Source organism: Vidua macroura, chromosome 7 (genome assembly GCF_024509145.1).
Source record: "Vidua macroura isolate BioBank_ID:100142 chromosome 7, ASM2450914v1, whole genome shotgun sequence".
Lineage (NCBI taxonomy): Eukaryota > Metazoa > Chordata > Aves > Passeriformes > Viduidae > Vidua > Vidua macroura.
The window spans coordinates 6,362,551-6,377,885 of NC_071577.1; the positions used below are offsets into that span (position 1 = coordinate 6,362,551).

General features: G+C 46.0%; 1 protein-coding gene across 2 annotated transcripts in view; it reads left to right on the forward strand.

Moving 5' to 3' along the window:
* Nucleotides 1-15,335, forward strand: part of ERBB4 (erb-b2 receptor tyrosine kinase 4) — a 577,762-nt gene that overhangs the window by 216,747 nt on the left and 345,680 nt on the right. For both annotated transcript variants that reach the window (XM_053982239.1, XM_053982236.1), the window contains exon 2: nt 6,084-6,235. In XM_053982239.1, the coding sequence (XP_053838214.1) occupies nt 6,084-6,235 (152 nt within the window). The remainder of the gene's footprint in view (nt 1-6,083; nt 6,236-15,335) is intronic.

The window sequence follows — 15,335 nt, forward strand, 5'->3', positions numbered from 1 at the left end:
AAATGCTATGGGGGAAGTGTTGGTACTGCCTGTACTGTGTCACCTCATCCCAGTGACACCCTGACGGGCTGGGCAGCGGCTGGGTGGCCGTGCTGAGCGCCTCTTGTGGCCACGTGGCTGTCCAAGGGTTCGTGGCACTCGGGTTGATTGCATGCAACTGGATTCAAATGGGATGATAATTTTCTAGTGTAGAGCAGACCTTGCGGAAGGAAAACACTTGTGCCAGCTGAGCTTTTAATTAGGAGTACAGAGAAAATTATGCTCTCCTTCATTACAGTCTCCCACCTAGGGAAAGAAAGCCTCCAATTCTAAAGCACTCTCCCAAACCACTGGGAGAATGGCTGGTGACCTCCAGGAGTGTTTTGCCTTCTCACGGGAAACATCTGCAAGGCTGTGAGTGCAGACAGCCCTCGCTTCATTAGGACGTGCCTAATTGCAAGAAAATTCAGGGCTTTTGCAGCTCATTCAAGGAGAACTGTAAAATAATAATGAAGGGATTAAAAGTGTGTTTCCCCTTCCTGTGTGCCGACCCAGGCTGTTTGCTGAGAGCGTGGAGCAGAAAGAAGTGAATGGGGATTGCTGGTAATTAGTTGTTCCTTAAGGGGCTCGAGTATTCCCCCCATCTGGGGGTCTTAACAAATTGCCACGAGTGTTTGCAATTATTAATAAACAGTTCTGTTAGCTGCCTTTCAAGAAACCCTGATAATGGTGCTGTCTGTAAAAACACAGCTAATTAAGTAAACAAGTGGGAAGATTGGGAGAAGAATGTGTTAGAAAGAGATGATGGCTGTTGTTGGGCTCATCTTTTATGGGGTGAAGGAACCTGTGATTATCCTTTCTATAAAGACATTCCTCAAACCAGTAAGTCCAAGAATTGAAGCCTCCCTTTGTGGAGGCTTTGATGAACTGATTGACAAAGGGAGGTTGTGCTGCCTTCAGGCAGAGGCTGGTGCAGGGCAAAGGCACCGCTCTCCTGCATCCTTGCCAAAGAGATGGTAATAAATGTTTTATGATTCAGAGGAAAATATATTCAGATGCTTGAGATAACAGCCTTGGAGTTCGAGACGAGGATGCCTCATCACTGCTTCTTTGAGTGTGCTTTAGGAGAGGAGTGAGACACTGGGATTTCAGGTGGGGATGACCGTGGTGCAGATAATGGATTCCACTCTTCTTTAGTACTCCAGATGTAGGCTGATATGGAAAGGGGTTGAAAAAGAAATTATCTCCTTCCAAAAGTTGAGCTGGGAGGATTATAAAATCCATTAGTATTAGAAGGAGCAGAACTAGATGGAGGCAAGTGTGATTTCTTAATTTAACGTATAGATTTATCATCAACAGAGCAGAGCAAAATAATGGGCTAAAAAGCAGAATCTAATGGACATTTTTAAATGTCTCCATTATTTGCCACCCTTAAGTGAGCATTTGAATGATTTGGCTATTTTATGAAAAAATGTCAATGGAAAATTAATTTCCAAGTCATGTGCATGAATATTGATGAAAAACATTATTTCAATACAGAGGATTATTACTGTTGTAATTGGGACCATTAGAAGCTGAAACTCTGTCACTTGAGGTAGCTGGTAATAAGTAAACAACTGACTGTGAAGTGTGAATGTGTGAGTAATGCCTGAAATCCACTTTTGTGATGACCAAGCAGTGCTCTGCTCCAGCACCCACCCAAAATCCCTCATGACTGGGGTGCAGGTGAGAAGTGGCCACTGGCTTGTTGCCATCACTGCTGGTTTGGGATTTCCCAGATGGAAGAGGCATGTCCTTGAGCCTTGGGCTACCTTAGTGGGTGACTCTGCACATGAGCACTCTGTGAGGTTTGTTGTCAGGATGTGTGTGGGAAGAGCAGGAATGGCTGAGCACATTTAGGTGGAGAGATGGGTTTGAGGGCTTGGTGGCGTGTCAGTAAATCAGATCAGACTGGAGCTTCCCCCACAGACTTGGGCAAAACGTAGGGGAAGTCTGGTTTTCCTGGGTGTGTGTTGGAAGAGCTCTGAAGGGTTTCCCTCATGGAGCTGCCCCTGTAAGGCCTCCCCTGAGCAAGGCACAGTGCGTGATCAGAGATGCTCAATAACGAGAGCAGCTTCACACTGGGGGCACATCTAAAGATGCTTCTCTTTGCCCTGTGTTAGAGACAGGGAATGAGTATTTTTTATTAACCAGCACAGGTTCTGCTGCAGGAACAGTTAAAGCACACATTCTTGATTTTTTTTTTTTTTTTCCCTGCTCATTCATTTTTGGGGCTCTGTAAGACTACACATCTAACAATAGACAACAAAGTGCTTTGAAGGGGCTTCATGAAATACAGATTATGGTGGTTTTGCATGGCGTGACAAGGAAATACATTTTGTTGTGCTTGTGTTTATGCCTGTATACAGCTGGAACATCCCTGCAAATATGTATTATTTTGGCACTTAATTTTATAGAGCTGCTACAACACAGCCTGCTGCTGTTTCAGGAGAGGAGCAGGAGGTGAGTGGGATATGTTCCTGCTCTGTGTCAAGCTCAGGACAGAGGGATTGGGAATCTTGTGTGACTCCTGCTCAGGTCCCACTTCACACAGAGTCACTTCAGTGCTTTTTAACTATCTTGGCAAATCAGACCCAGAACAATTATTTCTGCCTTGCAGCAGCTGGGAATTGCCTCATATGGCTCAAAATGGGGCATAAAACTTTTAAAGTAGGAGTTCACAGCCTGCTTTGTGGCCTGAGTCCCTCCCAGGTTTGGCTTTGGTCTCAGTGGGCCAACAGGAGCATCTTTGTGATTGTCCATGGCAGCAGCATTTCTCGCTCATGGCAGGAATGCCTTTTTACCCCTTTAGTTCTTATTTGCCTTGAAAAACCTGCCAAGAGCATATTTTATCTCTCTGTTTTAAAGGATTCTCTGCAAAGGGTGGGAGGTACTGTCCCAGCCCTTCCTCCTGCAAGTGAAGGACCTAACCTGCTTTTCTTAAGCACTGGCATAGTTTCCTCTTTCAAATTTTGAATGTGACATAATTATTAGGTGCATCAAAAGCATACATTGCAAAGCTGAGACAGAGAGATTAATGACTTATTGTAACAATGGATTATTAATGATCCATGATTATGCCTACATTTGCTTTGTGACTTCAGCTTGTTGTGCGGGTCACAGCTCTCTCCTGCTCTGAGTTCTGTTTCTGCATCAGCTTGCACTGCTGGTTGGGTACCAATGGAAAAAAAAAATGTGTACTTCTGCAGCCCTCAATTGATGTAAGATAATCACTTTTGGTGTGTGACTTGATTTGAGGCAATCCATGACCAATTTTTTGTGGAAGGGGACTTCTCTTTTTAAGATGGACATTAAGTGCTTGGAATTGCTATGAGATGAATTTAAAGGATCAGCATCATTTATTCTAAATTAGCTTTAAAGGTTTGTGGGTTTTTTTAATCCAAAAGAATTGATTACTAGCCATATCAAAAACTGGCAGAAGTTACTGCAGTGGTTTAGCTGTTCAAAATTAATCTCAGTCAAATAAAACTCATAGCCCTGGTTCACATCTGGGCTGGCTTCACCCCTGCCGAATCCTCTTGCAAGAACAGGCTCCAGGTGTTTCTGCCTCCTCACAGCAAACAAATGGCTGCATTAGCTTTCAGGAAACGTTTAATGGGTGTGCAACATGGAATATCAGTGTTGCAGTATATAGCTTTATTAGCTGAGCTGCAGGAATTGTTTTCTGAGCTGTGTTGGTCCTTAGCACGGATTGCAGAATGGAATGGAAGGTATTTATTAGTCCTTGGGAGCCTCAAGACAGAATAATACTTACCTGGCTGGAAATATGATCAGTCTCGTAATGGATACTGCTGTATTTAAGGAAGGAGCACAGAAACCCATTTTGTAACTGCTAAGCAAGAATTTTTAGGTGCCCTGGCAGGCACAGGGATGTGTCTCCCTGAAGAGTTAGCACACAAGGGCAGGTCTCGAGGGTTTTCTGAATAAAACTGTGTACATGAGCTAGGACAGGGCTTTGTATTTCAAAAAGAAAGGTGTGCTATCTCCTAGTTGCAGTGCTTAATCATTCCAGTGTTGCCAGTCCACCAGAGCTAAGTGAGGTCTCAATATGACCAAGTCTTTCCATCTCCCAAAATAGCTGTTAAAAATATTAAGAATAAAGTTGTGTTTAGGTATGATTTACTCTAAGTGCTAAGGTTTTACAGAAAATCTAAAAATTGGAATGTTCGTGCTTTTAAGTTGAGCCTCAAAATGAGGTGGCAACTTTTATTTTAAAACCTGAGCAAACCAAACAGTTTGTTTTTCTTCAGAATGATGAAGAAATGAATAATGAACATAGGTCAAATATTACAAAATTTTAACTGTAGCAAGAACATTGAGATTTTACTTTTACTAGATCATAGAAAGAAATAATATTCCAGCATTTCCTATGGTGGGTAGACCCAAAGCCTATTTGGAGAGCAGCCCTTGCAGTGCCTGTTCAGCTTTGGTCCGTGCTCTTTAGCCCCTGGAAACACAACCCAAAAATGATCTGATCAACCCTTTCCACTGAATGGTTTGTGATGAAACCAGCCCGTGGGAGTCACGGCTCAGCAGGAACTTCTCCTGCCATTTAGAGGGAGTTTCCTTGGGAGAAAACTTTGAGCAGGTCATGGGCTTCTGGCTGCCTCCTGAAGCCCTTTGCCAAGAGGCTGCTGGAAGCTCGAATTGCCCCAGCACAAGAGCAAATAATTCTGCAGCAGAGAGACCACAGACGGAGCAGAGATTAGAACTGTTCCCATTTCTAGTGAGGGAAAAAAAAAAAAAAAGAAGGTGGGGGAGGAGGTACAGTAAATAAACAGTCAATAATTGTAGTACTCTGAAATCTAATTACTTTTGGTATTTATAAAAAGGACCTGCATCATTCAAAAGAGTATGTTTTAGCCAATTTTACTGATTATGCCTCCAGTCCTGGAGAGTTTTGTTTGTATTGATCTGATCCAGAAGTGGGATTGGCTGCAGAAATGCCATTCTTGTCAGGCTCCTGTTTTGCATAATATAATGCCCGTTTCAAAACTTTAGAAATACCCAGAGTAATTTGCTGACAGATAAGAACAACCCACAAGCTGTTGATTAAGAGGAAAAATAAGTGCACTGAAACAGACAAACCAAAACCAGCCCAGCCCCACATCTGACCATTTAAACAGCATTGTCGTCCAAGCAGGCTGAGCAATGTGGGAAAAGCTGATCATGTAAAATGCTGCTTCTGTATTTGTTTCACTCTTTTTTTTTTTTTTTTTTTTTTTTTTTTTTTTTTTTTGTCATTGCATGATGACAGCAGGCTGATGCCCTGAGCTGAGCTGGGAATCTGGGGTGGCTTTTAACTGGGCTTCAAAATGTAGAACAGAGCAGTGTGATATTAAAGAGTGTCCTTTGAAAACTGTATTAAGATGGTGTTTCCTGACATACCCTTGTTGTGCATTCAGCCTGGGGACTTGTGGAAAGACAATGTGCTTTTTGCTGTTGTTTTTCTCCTATTTAATTGCTTAAAGCTGGGAAGAGCTGGGGTCTTAAGGAAAGTGATAGGGAAAACAATGTTGGGTGTAAATCTTCTGCTCAGGTTGCTCTTGGCTTGTCCAAAATACTATTTCCCTATTCAGAATAGGGAAAATGTTGCATTATCCAGGTCAGCTTGGATGCACAGGTCTCTCCAGCCTCGTGTCCCTCAGCCCATGATGGGAGTGGCTCTGCCCAGTGTCTGATTCTGTCCCTGGTGGAACTGGTGGGGGTTTGCTGAGGCCGGGGTTTGACCCTTTGGCTGCTGGGGTCAACCTGCTTGGCCTTTTTCCTGCATTTCTGCCTTTTCAGCTTTTCTGCATTTGGTGGTAAATACCAGCACTTCAGCCCATTTGGTGAGAGGTGTTTAAATTGCTGAGATGATCACAGGCTGTATTTCTACGTTCCTGTCTCTGCTGCTGGTATTCAAGCGTGACTTGCGTGACCCAGCCCTGTGAATCATTACAGATTTTTGTTGCAACTCCCTGTATCACTGTGTACAGACTTTACTGTGCTCCAGTGCCCCTCTCCCACAGTGGCCTGATGGATTGTGCTGTGGTTTTTTGCAGTGTGTGCTGGCACTGAGAACAAGCTGAGCTCCCTGTCTGACCTGGAGCAGCAGTACCGGGCCCTGCGCAAGTACTATGAGAACTGTGAGGTGGTGATGGGCAACCTGGAGATCACCAGCATCGAGCACAACAGAGACCTCTCCTTCCTGAGGGTAAGCAGGCTGCTGTTCTCCTTCCCTCCTTCTTCCTCCCTCCTTCCCTCTGCTTCTTTTTGGGGGAGCAGCGATGGGTTGGAAAAGACCAGGCTTCTCTCCCACCAGCTCTGCTGTGATGGGAGAGGATGATAACATGCCAGGGATGTGCAGAGAGCAAAGCAATGTCATTGCTGTGACAGGTACTCTGAGTGTGAGTCATTTAGATTTCTCCAGGATGTGGGGGAGAAAGCTGTGCCACTGGAAGGTGACACCTCGCAGGTCTCTCACTTTGTGTTGCCCCAGGGCAGGTTAGGTGGGGTTTAGGAAGGTCAGAGAATCATGCAGATAAGCACTGGAGGATTGGCAAAAGCTAATCCTAATAAAATGCTAGATATGGAATGATTTATAGACTAAACAAGGGAAGAACTCTGGGAATGTTTGTGGAGCATTTAAGAGAAAGACAAAAAGTGATTGCTGAATCAACATGAAACCTCCTTTGGGTATGAGACTGGAGCTATGAGCCTAACAATCTCCAGCATCCAGGGGAAGTCTGTGATAGATGAAGGCTGTACTTCTGTTGGGGAGCCTGGGTTGTGCATTCCCTCAGTCCTCTTTGCATCAAATTTTGGATTTGTGAAGGAACATTCCAGTGTGGTTTGCAGATACCCTGTTGCCATGCTGGAGAGAGAAAGGTGAACACCAAGTTTTCAAAGAACTTAAGCCTGTCGTTATTTGGTGTTTCACATTCTTTATGTTTAAAGAAATATCCCCCTAAAGGAGTGATCCAGGTGGGCATCTGAGGATGCTGCAGGTGATGTGGCTGTAATATGGAAGGTAGGTCTGAGGGCTAGGGCAGAAAAAGCAGCCTGTGCCAGTGTGGTTGCAGCCTGTGCTGTGATTGTACTCCCCATGACACAGATAAGGTTTACACTGCTCATACTGCTCGCCTGTACCTCTTAAAAATGCTGCTGTCACGTTGCAGGATGCGTGTCTGTGTGTCAGCGGCACGTTCACATGGCAGGAGCGGTGGAGTTTAAATCTGGCAGCAGGAAGAGGCGGTGGGAGGCAGCCCCAGCTGGTTGGGTTGCACTCACTCATTCCCTGTGCTGGGTCTTGGGTGAGCTGAGTGCTCAATTCCAGTCTGTAAAACTGTGAACTTTCCACCACAGTTCCTAGCAAAGGCAAAGCCAAGCAGCGTGTTTAGCTCTGCTTCACATGGAATTTGTTGGGGGTTTCACAGCCTTGCCACTCCATACATTGGTGTATATTTACTCAACGTGTACACCAGGCTGCTGAAAAGATCTGTGAGCAAAATTCAGCTACCAGACATGTCTGGTGTAAAGTTTGGGGTGCTAATTGCACTCAGACTAACAGATTGCCTGTTAATTTGAGTGACGAGTGCCTCGGAAGTGAATGCTTATCCCTACATTTCGCAGTTGTGACAGGTGGGGAAAACACATACGCCTTTGCTCTGAAACAGATACAGCCTTGGTGCAGCTGGACCAGCCTTGGACAGGTGGCAGATCCTCCTCCTGTGAGGGCAGGATCCCTGCTCTGACTGGGGCATCTCTGCAGTTTCAGATGCCTACTGAAACCCCCTGGTTCAAATTCATGGCAGGCAATCCTTCCGCTCCGTCTTTCCTTCCTCCTTCCTCCTGCTGGGAGGTGGGGAAAGCAAATGACTTGGGAATTAGGAATTAGCGTTCCTCGCAGAGCGCTGCCATAAGCAGCTTAAAGTATTGGTGGAAAAGAGGCAGTAAAATCATCAAATGAGAACAAAAAGGAAAAGTCCTGTTTGGTAAATGAAGGGGTTTGGTCACCTGTGCTTTTTGGTGACAGCTACTATTGCTTTTTTATTAGTTTTATTACTTCTCTTACCTGCATCTGCTCCCTCACAGATGTCTCAGCAAAAAAGCAGAACTTGAAACAAAACTCAGCAAACTGGAAGGCCTAGTTAGTATGATAAATTGTAGTCATTAAAGTAGAAAACCAAACAGAAGAGAACATGTTCTCGGTGAGGCAAATAAATAAATAAATGTTGGCACATTTACGCCGATAATTCGACATTCATTAGTCAGGCAGTATTACTCCTTTTATCATATTAAAAATGGTTTTAATGGCCAAATGAAGGTGGCAGATGGGACATAACTAAGAGAAAGGCTGTTTGTCTCTCTCAGACTTAAACACAGTGAACTCTCCGTGCAACATCACGCTCCTTCAGCCTGCTCCAGTGTTTTAGTCTCTGTTGCAGTAATTGCCCTCTTCCTCCACCAAAACCACTTCAGGTGGATGCTGGTGCAGCCCTGGGTTATCTGTGTCCACAGCTGATGACAACCATGGCTCTGTGTGCCCACCTGCCCTCTCTGCAGTGCTCAGCTCAGCTGGGCAACTTCTGGCTCCAGGACAGAGGGAAGACCTGGTAAGCTGTAGGCATAGTGAGCCTTTTCATCATGCAGTAATAAACAAATAGCATAAATGAATTGAAGTGAAAAACCCCCATAATTTTATTTACCCGGTGGAGGACCATTAAAAGATCAGCATCCTATCTCTCATATTTATTTAGACATTTATTCCCTAAGTAGATTTGCTTTATGTCTATGAGTTAGCTCTCTGCTGATGAAGACTAAAAGGGGCTGTCTGTCACCTGAATGAAGTGCTCAGCCACTTCAACTTCCAGGCCTGCAGTTCGTGAGAGCTGGATTTCTGTAAGAAGGGATTGCACGTGCCAGTTGTTCCTTTTCCTGCTGTTCTTGCATGTGAGCAGAGCAGGAGGACATATCATCTGTGTTCCTTTAATATATTTTATTTTGGTTCCTGGTTGTGTTATAGTCTGGGTATTGCCTTCCTGTGAGCAACTGCAGTATGAACTTGTGTTCTGCATGTGCTGCCCTCCGCTCTGCCAGCTCTGTTCCTGCTGCTTGGTGCTTCCCTGTGCTGTGGCCACAATGGAGTCGTGGCAGAGGAAAGGAGAACTCAGTAGCAGGAAAAATTGTGCCTAAGCCTGGGTGCTGGATAAGGACAGATACAGAAAATGCACAAGGGGTCATTCAGTTTTTGAAGTCCTGCCTCTGCCAGCTCTGGCAGTGAAATGAGGCTGAGGTTAATGCAGCCCATGGCTGCTGCAGTCCCACCTCCCTGTGGCAGCCAAGGCAGGCTCTCCACTGGCACAGGTGCTGCCAAGAGCTTGATTGAACTGAGCAGGACAAAGAATTGGGTGGAAAGCAGTCCCTGAGAGCTGCCTTGTCCCTGTGGGGTGTCCAGGCTCACCCAGGGAGTCAGCAGTGACAGTGGTAAGGGTCAGGCTCCATCTCCCACTGCTCCCCAAGCCACCAGCATGCCTCACCTTATTGCACAGCCAGGCTTGTGCACTAGGGTTTGCTCCATGAAACCAGATAAGCTGCTGGAGCTGCTGCGTGTCTTGAGTCCCGTCCAGGGGAGAGCTGAGATTTGCTTCCCTGCTTTGGACTTCAGAAAAAAAAAAACAACCTTGAGAAAAGCTCAGGTTGTTCACTGGTTCATATTGCAAACAACTGTTTGAAGAACAGAAGGGGGAACCTATTTTAGTTTTGCTTGGCAGCGCTGACAGTTCCTATCGTGGGCTGTACTTATTTCTTAATAACATCTCCATATTCAAATTTCAAAATAATATACACAATTAGTGTATCACATAACAATCTTCTGCAAGTATTTCTGTTAAACACATTTGGTAAATGAGAGTTATCTTTGACTAATCCCCTGGCTTTTAGCAATTCACAGTCAGTAAATTGTCTTCTCTTGCCCGGATTTTATTTAACCAATTCAGATTATTTATTTTTAAAGACATGATCAAAGTTCTGTGCTGTTCCCTGCCATAGCTCTCCCAAGTGATTATGAAACTCATTTTTTAACCACGACCAACAGTCTTCAAAAATTATCTACCACTGCTTTATGGGTTCTTTTTTTATTCACCTCGGCAGTGCTTGTGTAGCCCCTCCAGCCACACTTGCAGGGCAGCTGTCTGACATTGAACAGGGTGGATGTTTCATGGTGAATATTACATTTATTGCAGAGATGTAGGCCCCATCTCCCCTCTGTCAGCACTCATGGCCCCGTGCTTGGTGAGAACCCCTGCCAGCCCCACCTTAGCCCGTTCCTTACGGTCACATCTGGATTCCTGTGGCAGGTGGGATTTGGCCATTTGGACTCTATGTTCTTTGTTACTGGCTGTGTCTAATGTTTGGAGGAAGTTCTGGTGAAGCAGACCCCTCTGCAGGGCAAGGACTGCCAGAGAGCCAGGAGAAGAGTTGTGTTGCCAATGCTGCCTGGCCCCGTGGCATTTGGAGCTGCTGCTTGTTAAAAAAAACAGAAGTGGGGGGAGGTTTTGAAACATTTTTGGTCTTTTACAGCAAGACAGGGCTAAGCAGACCCTTTTGCAAGCTCTGGTGGCAGAGCTGAGAGGAGATGGTGGCACAGAGAGCGTCTGCATCAGAACAGACGTGTCGGGAGGGGTGTGCAGAGATGGAGGGCATTGCTTGGCTGAGCAGTGTGGTGGTGTGTGTGGCTCCTGAAGGCCTGGCAGCACAGCTCTGCATCCCTTCTGCAGCAAAATGGTGTCTGGCTGCCCAGCTGACAGGCTTCAGTTCAGCAGAAAGGGCTGTGGAGTTCTGTGCCTGTCAGGAGTTCCCAGAAACAGGCTGTGGGGGTAGCTGTGTCTCTGGGGAGGGGGATTTTCCCCAGAAGTGCTAGGAGAGCATTGCAGTGTGGCCCTAGCCCAGAGTGGGGATTTCCAGAAGGGGTTTGCTGTAGCCATTGTCCTGCAGTGAGTTGCATCCCTTGCCAGTGCGTGTTTTGTCCTTGGCTGGCAAGAGGCAAAGTGGCCTCCAGGTAATTACAGGCATGGAAATTGAGCACATGTAATTTTGTGTTCCTGATTGCCCTCCCAGGACCTTACCTGTTAGAAAACAAAACATAGACAGCAGAGGTGTGATGGTCAGAGCTGTGCATGCCACACTGATGCCTTGTGAAGGCTGACCTAGAACAGAGTTAAAGAATAAAGTAGGGATTTATTAAAAGGCCTCAATGGATGCACCTTGGGCAGCACAAGAGCTCAGCCAGGGCTGCACCCAAGATGAACCAAAATGGTCACAAAATGGACAACTGGTCATGAGGTCTCTCACTTTTATAAGTTCTGCTCCATTTGCATATTGGAGTTAAATGTCCAATTACAGCTTCAGGTTATAAAGTCCCATCCTGCTTGTTTTTCTCTCTCCAGTCCACATTGTTTGTGCTCTTGGGACTGAGATTTGGATCATTTGTCCTTGGTCCCCAGCTAGAGAAGGAATTGTTTTGTCTCCCTGCTCTGTGAAGAGAGCTCACCATCCCATAATATGAAGCTCAAAACTACACACTAAAGCAGCACAGAGTCTGAAAATATAAAAGCTAAACCTGAGGCATCAACACAAATCTGGGTGGAAAGAGGACACCTCCAACTTGCTGTTGAACACAACTGCTGTGCTGGGTGGGTTACAAGAGACCAGCTGCATGCCAGACCATGCTTCTGGCGTGGACAGAATGTTTCACTCTGTGATCAGCTGCCAGCTGTGCTGGCTGAACCTGAGCTGAGTTTAAAGTGAGCTGCATCCCAGACTCAGAGGGTGGAGTGGGAGCAAAGGCTAATTGCAGAAGGCATGTGTGATACAGCTCTGCTGCTTGAGGAATAAGGCCTCTTCTGCCATTTCCCATTGCTTGGGTAGAAACAGCAGCTTAAAATGATCACAGCAGTTTAAACTCTTCTCAAAATGGCTAAGAAGCAAGGAAGGGAATGCCACAGATTTGCATGGTCTTCCAGGCCTGTCCTGTGCTTGGAAGCAGGTACTGAAATGCTGCAGGCACAGTGAGTAGCTGAATGTTGTGGTAACTGGTGTTCCCATGGCCCTCATCCCTTTATATTGACAGATACCACGCTCCACATAGTCCCTAACATAGAGTCAACCAGCTCCATCCTGATCCCACCACCCCAGAGCTCCCAGCTGGTAGGGAAAAGGCATCCAGCACTTTGTTACATTATTTTTGTGCTACTCTTGCTTATCCCCCTTGTGTTATACTGACTTTCCTGTGCTGTCCCAGTCTGTAGGTGGGACAGGTGTCCGTAGTTCAGGCATGTCCCTGCAGCTCTGCAGGCTGGCCTTAGCAGCCCCTGTGCCTCACTTGGATGCTCAAAATCCCCTTTTTAGCACTGACTGTCATGGTTTCAACCCAGTTTTGTAGACACAGGTTGTGGTGCTGCTCATTTTGTGCCAAAGCCTCTGGTCTAAGCCTCAGGCTGCTGCTGCTGGATGCAGCTTGGTAGTCCCTGCCCACACCTCCCCTTCCTTCTCCCTAAAAAACTGTGTCAATATACAATTAATCCTCAAGCTGAGTTTGCCAAGCTGTAACCAAATATATGCTCATTAGCATATATTATTTAGCAATTATTTTTGGTGGCTTGGTATGAAAGGTACATTTGAAATTGCCAGTTGTGTTTAGGAGGAGAGTTGGTGCAGTGGGAATGCAGAGCTGGGTGCTGTGGAAATGCAGGCTCCTGTTTGGGTCAGCAATGAACTGTGGGGTGAAGATTTGTGTCTGTGCCTGCTGAGTGCTCTGAGGCTCCCCAGGAAGCATTTTTGGGGGGGGGGGGTGGAAGTTGTTATGGAGGATAGCCTGAGTCTAATGGGGATGGCACTGGGCTGCTCCTCACATCCCACCTGCTGCAGGGCTGCCCTTGTGAGTGCTGTAAAGCCACTGAGGCAGCAGCAGCCACATCCATGTGCATGTCCCCGTGGTTGATTTGCTGTATAAAACTCAGGCCATCATTCTCATGGGGTGACAAGTAGGGGGTATCAGTCTGCCCCTTGCTGTGCTTCCCCCCCATGCAGGGGCAGTTCAGAGGCTCCCCTGCCAGAGCTCCTGGGAACTTTGGGGATGGATCCCACCATGGGGCTTGTTTTGCCCCTTCTCTGGGTTGGCAGTGGCCAAGAGCTTCCCCAGCTCTCCCACAGCCTTTCTTTCCCTGCGTCTCCTTTGATAAGCAGGAGCATCCTTCAGCTGTATCATGTGTAGAGAGGAGAGGTCAAGATTTGAAGTCCAGGTTGATTAAGGAGTCTCTTTAAATTGTCTTTCAGCATTTTTCATTCAGCTCCTATTGTACAGCAGGCACCCCATCCCCAGCTGCCTGGGAAGCCTGTCTGATTCATGTGCAAGGCAGCAGTAGCCACTCTAGATCAGGAGAGAGATCAAAGGAGCCTGACTTAAATAATTCAGAGTAGCTCAGACCCACACACATGCTCAAGATCAGCAATATCCTTTTCACTCTATCCCATTTTTGTGTTGCAGTGAAGCTGCCCTTGGTCAGGCAGAGCAGAGCACTGGGGAGGTGATGTGGGGTGGCTCCCCATGCCTGGGGGCTGCACCAATCCTCCCTGTGATGTGAGGTGGAAGTCTGTCCTTCTCTCTGGTCCTCTTGAACCTCACAGGCCCCTCTGGCAGCTTTTGGGTCCGGCAGGGGTGCCCAGGCAGGTGTGGGATGCACTGCATGGGAGTGCTCGTGCTGTGCCAGTGTGCCACTGCACGGCACTCCCACCACCTGGCTGGGGAGTTATGAGGTGCCAGAGGCTCCAGGGCCAAAAGCATGCCCAGGACATAAGGATCACTGCTCCAGGTGGAGTGTTTCCCAGTTTTGCAGAGGTACATGCTGGATGGGTCACGTGTGGAGGATGAAAATACAGACCAGGAGTCAAATATTTAACACGAATAAAACTGTTTGGATCTGTGGCTCTGTCTAGGCTTGTTGCTTTTTAAAAAATTAAATACAGACTATCAATTTATTTCTTTTCCCACTGTTTAGTGCCTGGTCAGAGTCTTCCTTCTGTCCATCCATGAAGGGGTCTGATGCCTGGCTGTCTGTAAAATACATGTGGCTAAGCCAGACCACAGAAGCTGCAGGGGTGAATACTATAAAAATGTTGGTAGTGGAGAGGAGGACATTATTAAAAATAAAACAGTGCAAACCTTCTTAATTAGGTGCTGTTTCTCTTCGAAGCTGATCTTCCCTCTAGGCCAGTGAAACCAATTACACCCTCTCTCAACCACCTTATGTTGTTAATGATCTTACTCTTTAAATGTAAACCTCTCCCCTACAAATGGGATTGGAAATGCTGGCCTTATTGAAACTTAAGAAAAACAAACAGCAGAGTAAAGTTATGCCAGCCAATGGGAAAAACAAACAAACAAACAAACAAACAAACAACAAAACAACTGTGATTGCAAACACTTTTAAATTATAAATGGATTTGTTAGGTTGTAAAGCAAATGAGGAGTTTTCTTTCAAGCACAGAAAGAAAGGTTATGTGGTGTAAGTGGTGAGTGCAATGAAATTTGAAGTCTTAACCCCAGCTAGAGTATGGTATAAACTCTACCATTTCACTCTGTTCACTGACCAGCTTTGCTCAGATGTCATTGAGCAAAGCTTGCTTATTCTTATTTATTCTCCTCTTTGTCCACCCACCCTCTGAAATCCTTCAGTGGAGCAGGGATGCAAGCTGGGAGCACAGATGAGGTATGGAGAGGGATATAGCTACATATGTAATTGAGGTATAGCAGCCTGGGCCAAGTGGAAGTGTGTTACACTTTCCTTTGAGTAACATTTTCCTATTTTCCTGAGCATTTAGGCAACACATTGCCAATTTTTCTTCTAAAGCTCCCTCCCTCCAATCCCATTTTACTATGGAATGAAATGAAATTAGACAAACCAACTGTGAGAGAGCTGAATAATCTTGCATTGTAATACACCGACTCAGAGTCCTGGATCAATGGGCTTGAATTACTGTTAAAATCCATATGAAAAGAAAAACAAAGTCTTTTGCTGTAAGCTGTGTCAAGGGGTGGAGGAGCAGAGGGATGGATTGAGGCTTAGCCAACAGTTTTTGTGCTAAACTGAATCAATTTTAAAGGTTTCCTCTGTAGATGCCAGCCGCGGGGCTTTTATGGTTCCGAAATGTCAGCACAATTGTGCAGATTGCAGACTTCAGCAACAATGCTCTCACCCCAAACCTGGCCACTAATTACAAACTACAGCCCCACAGTTGTGCAGATCCTAGGTGCC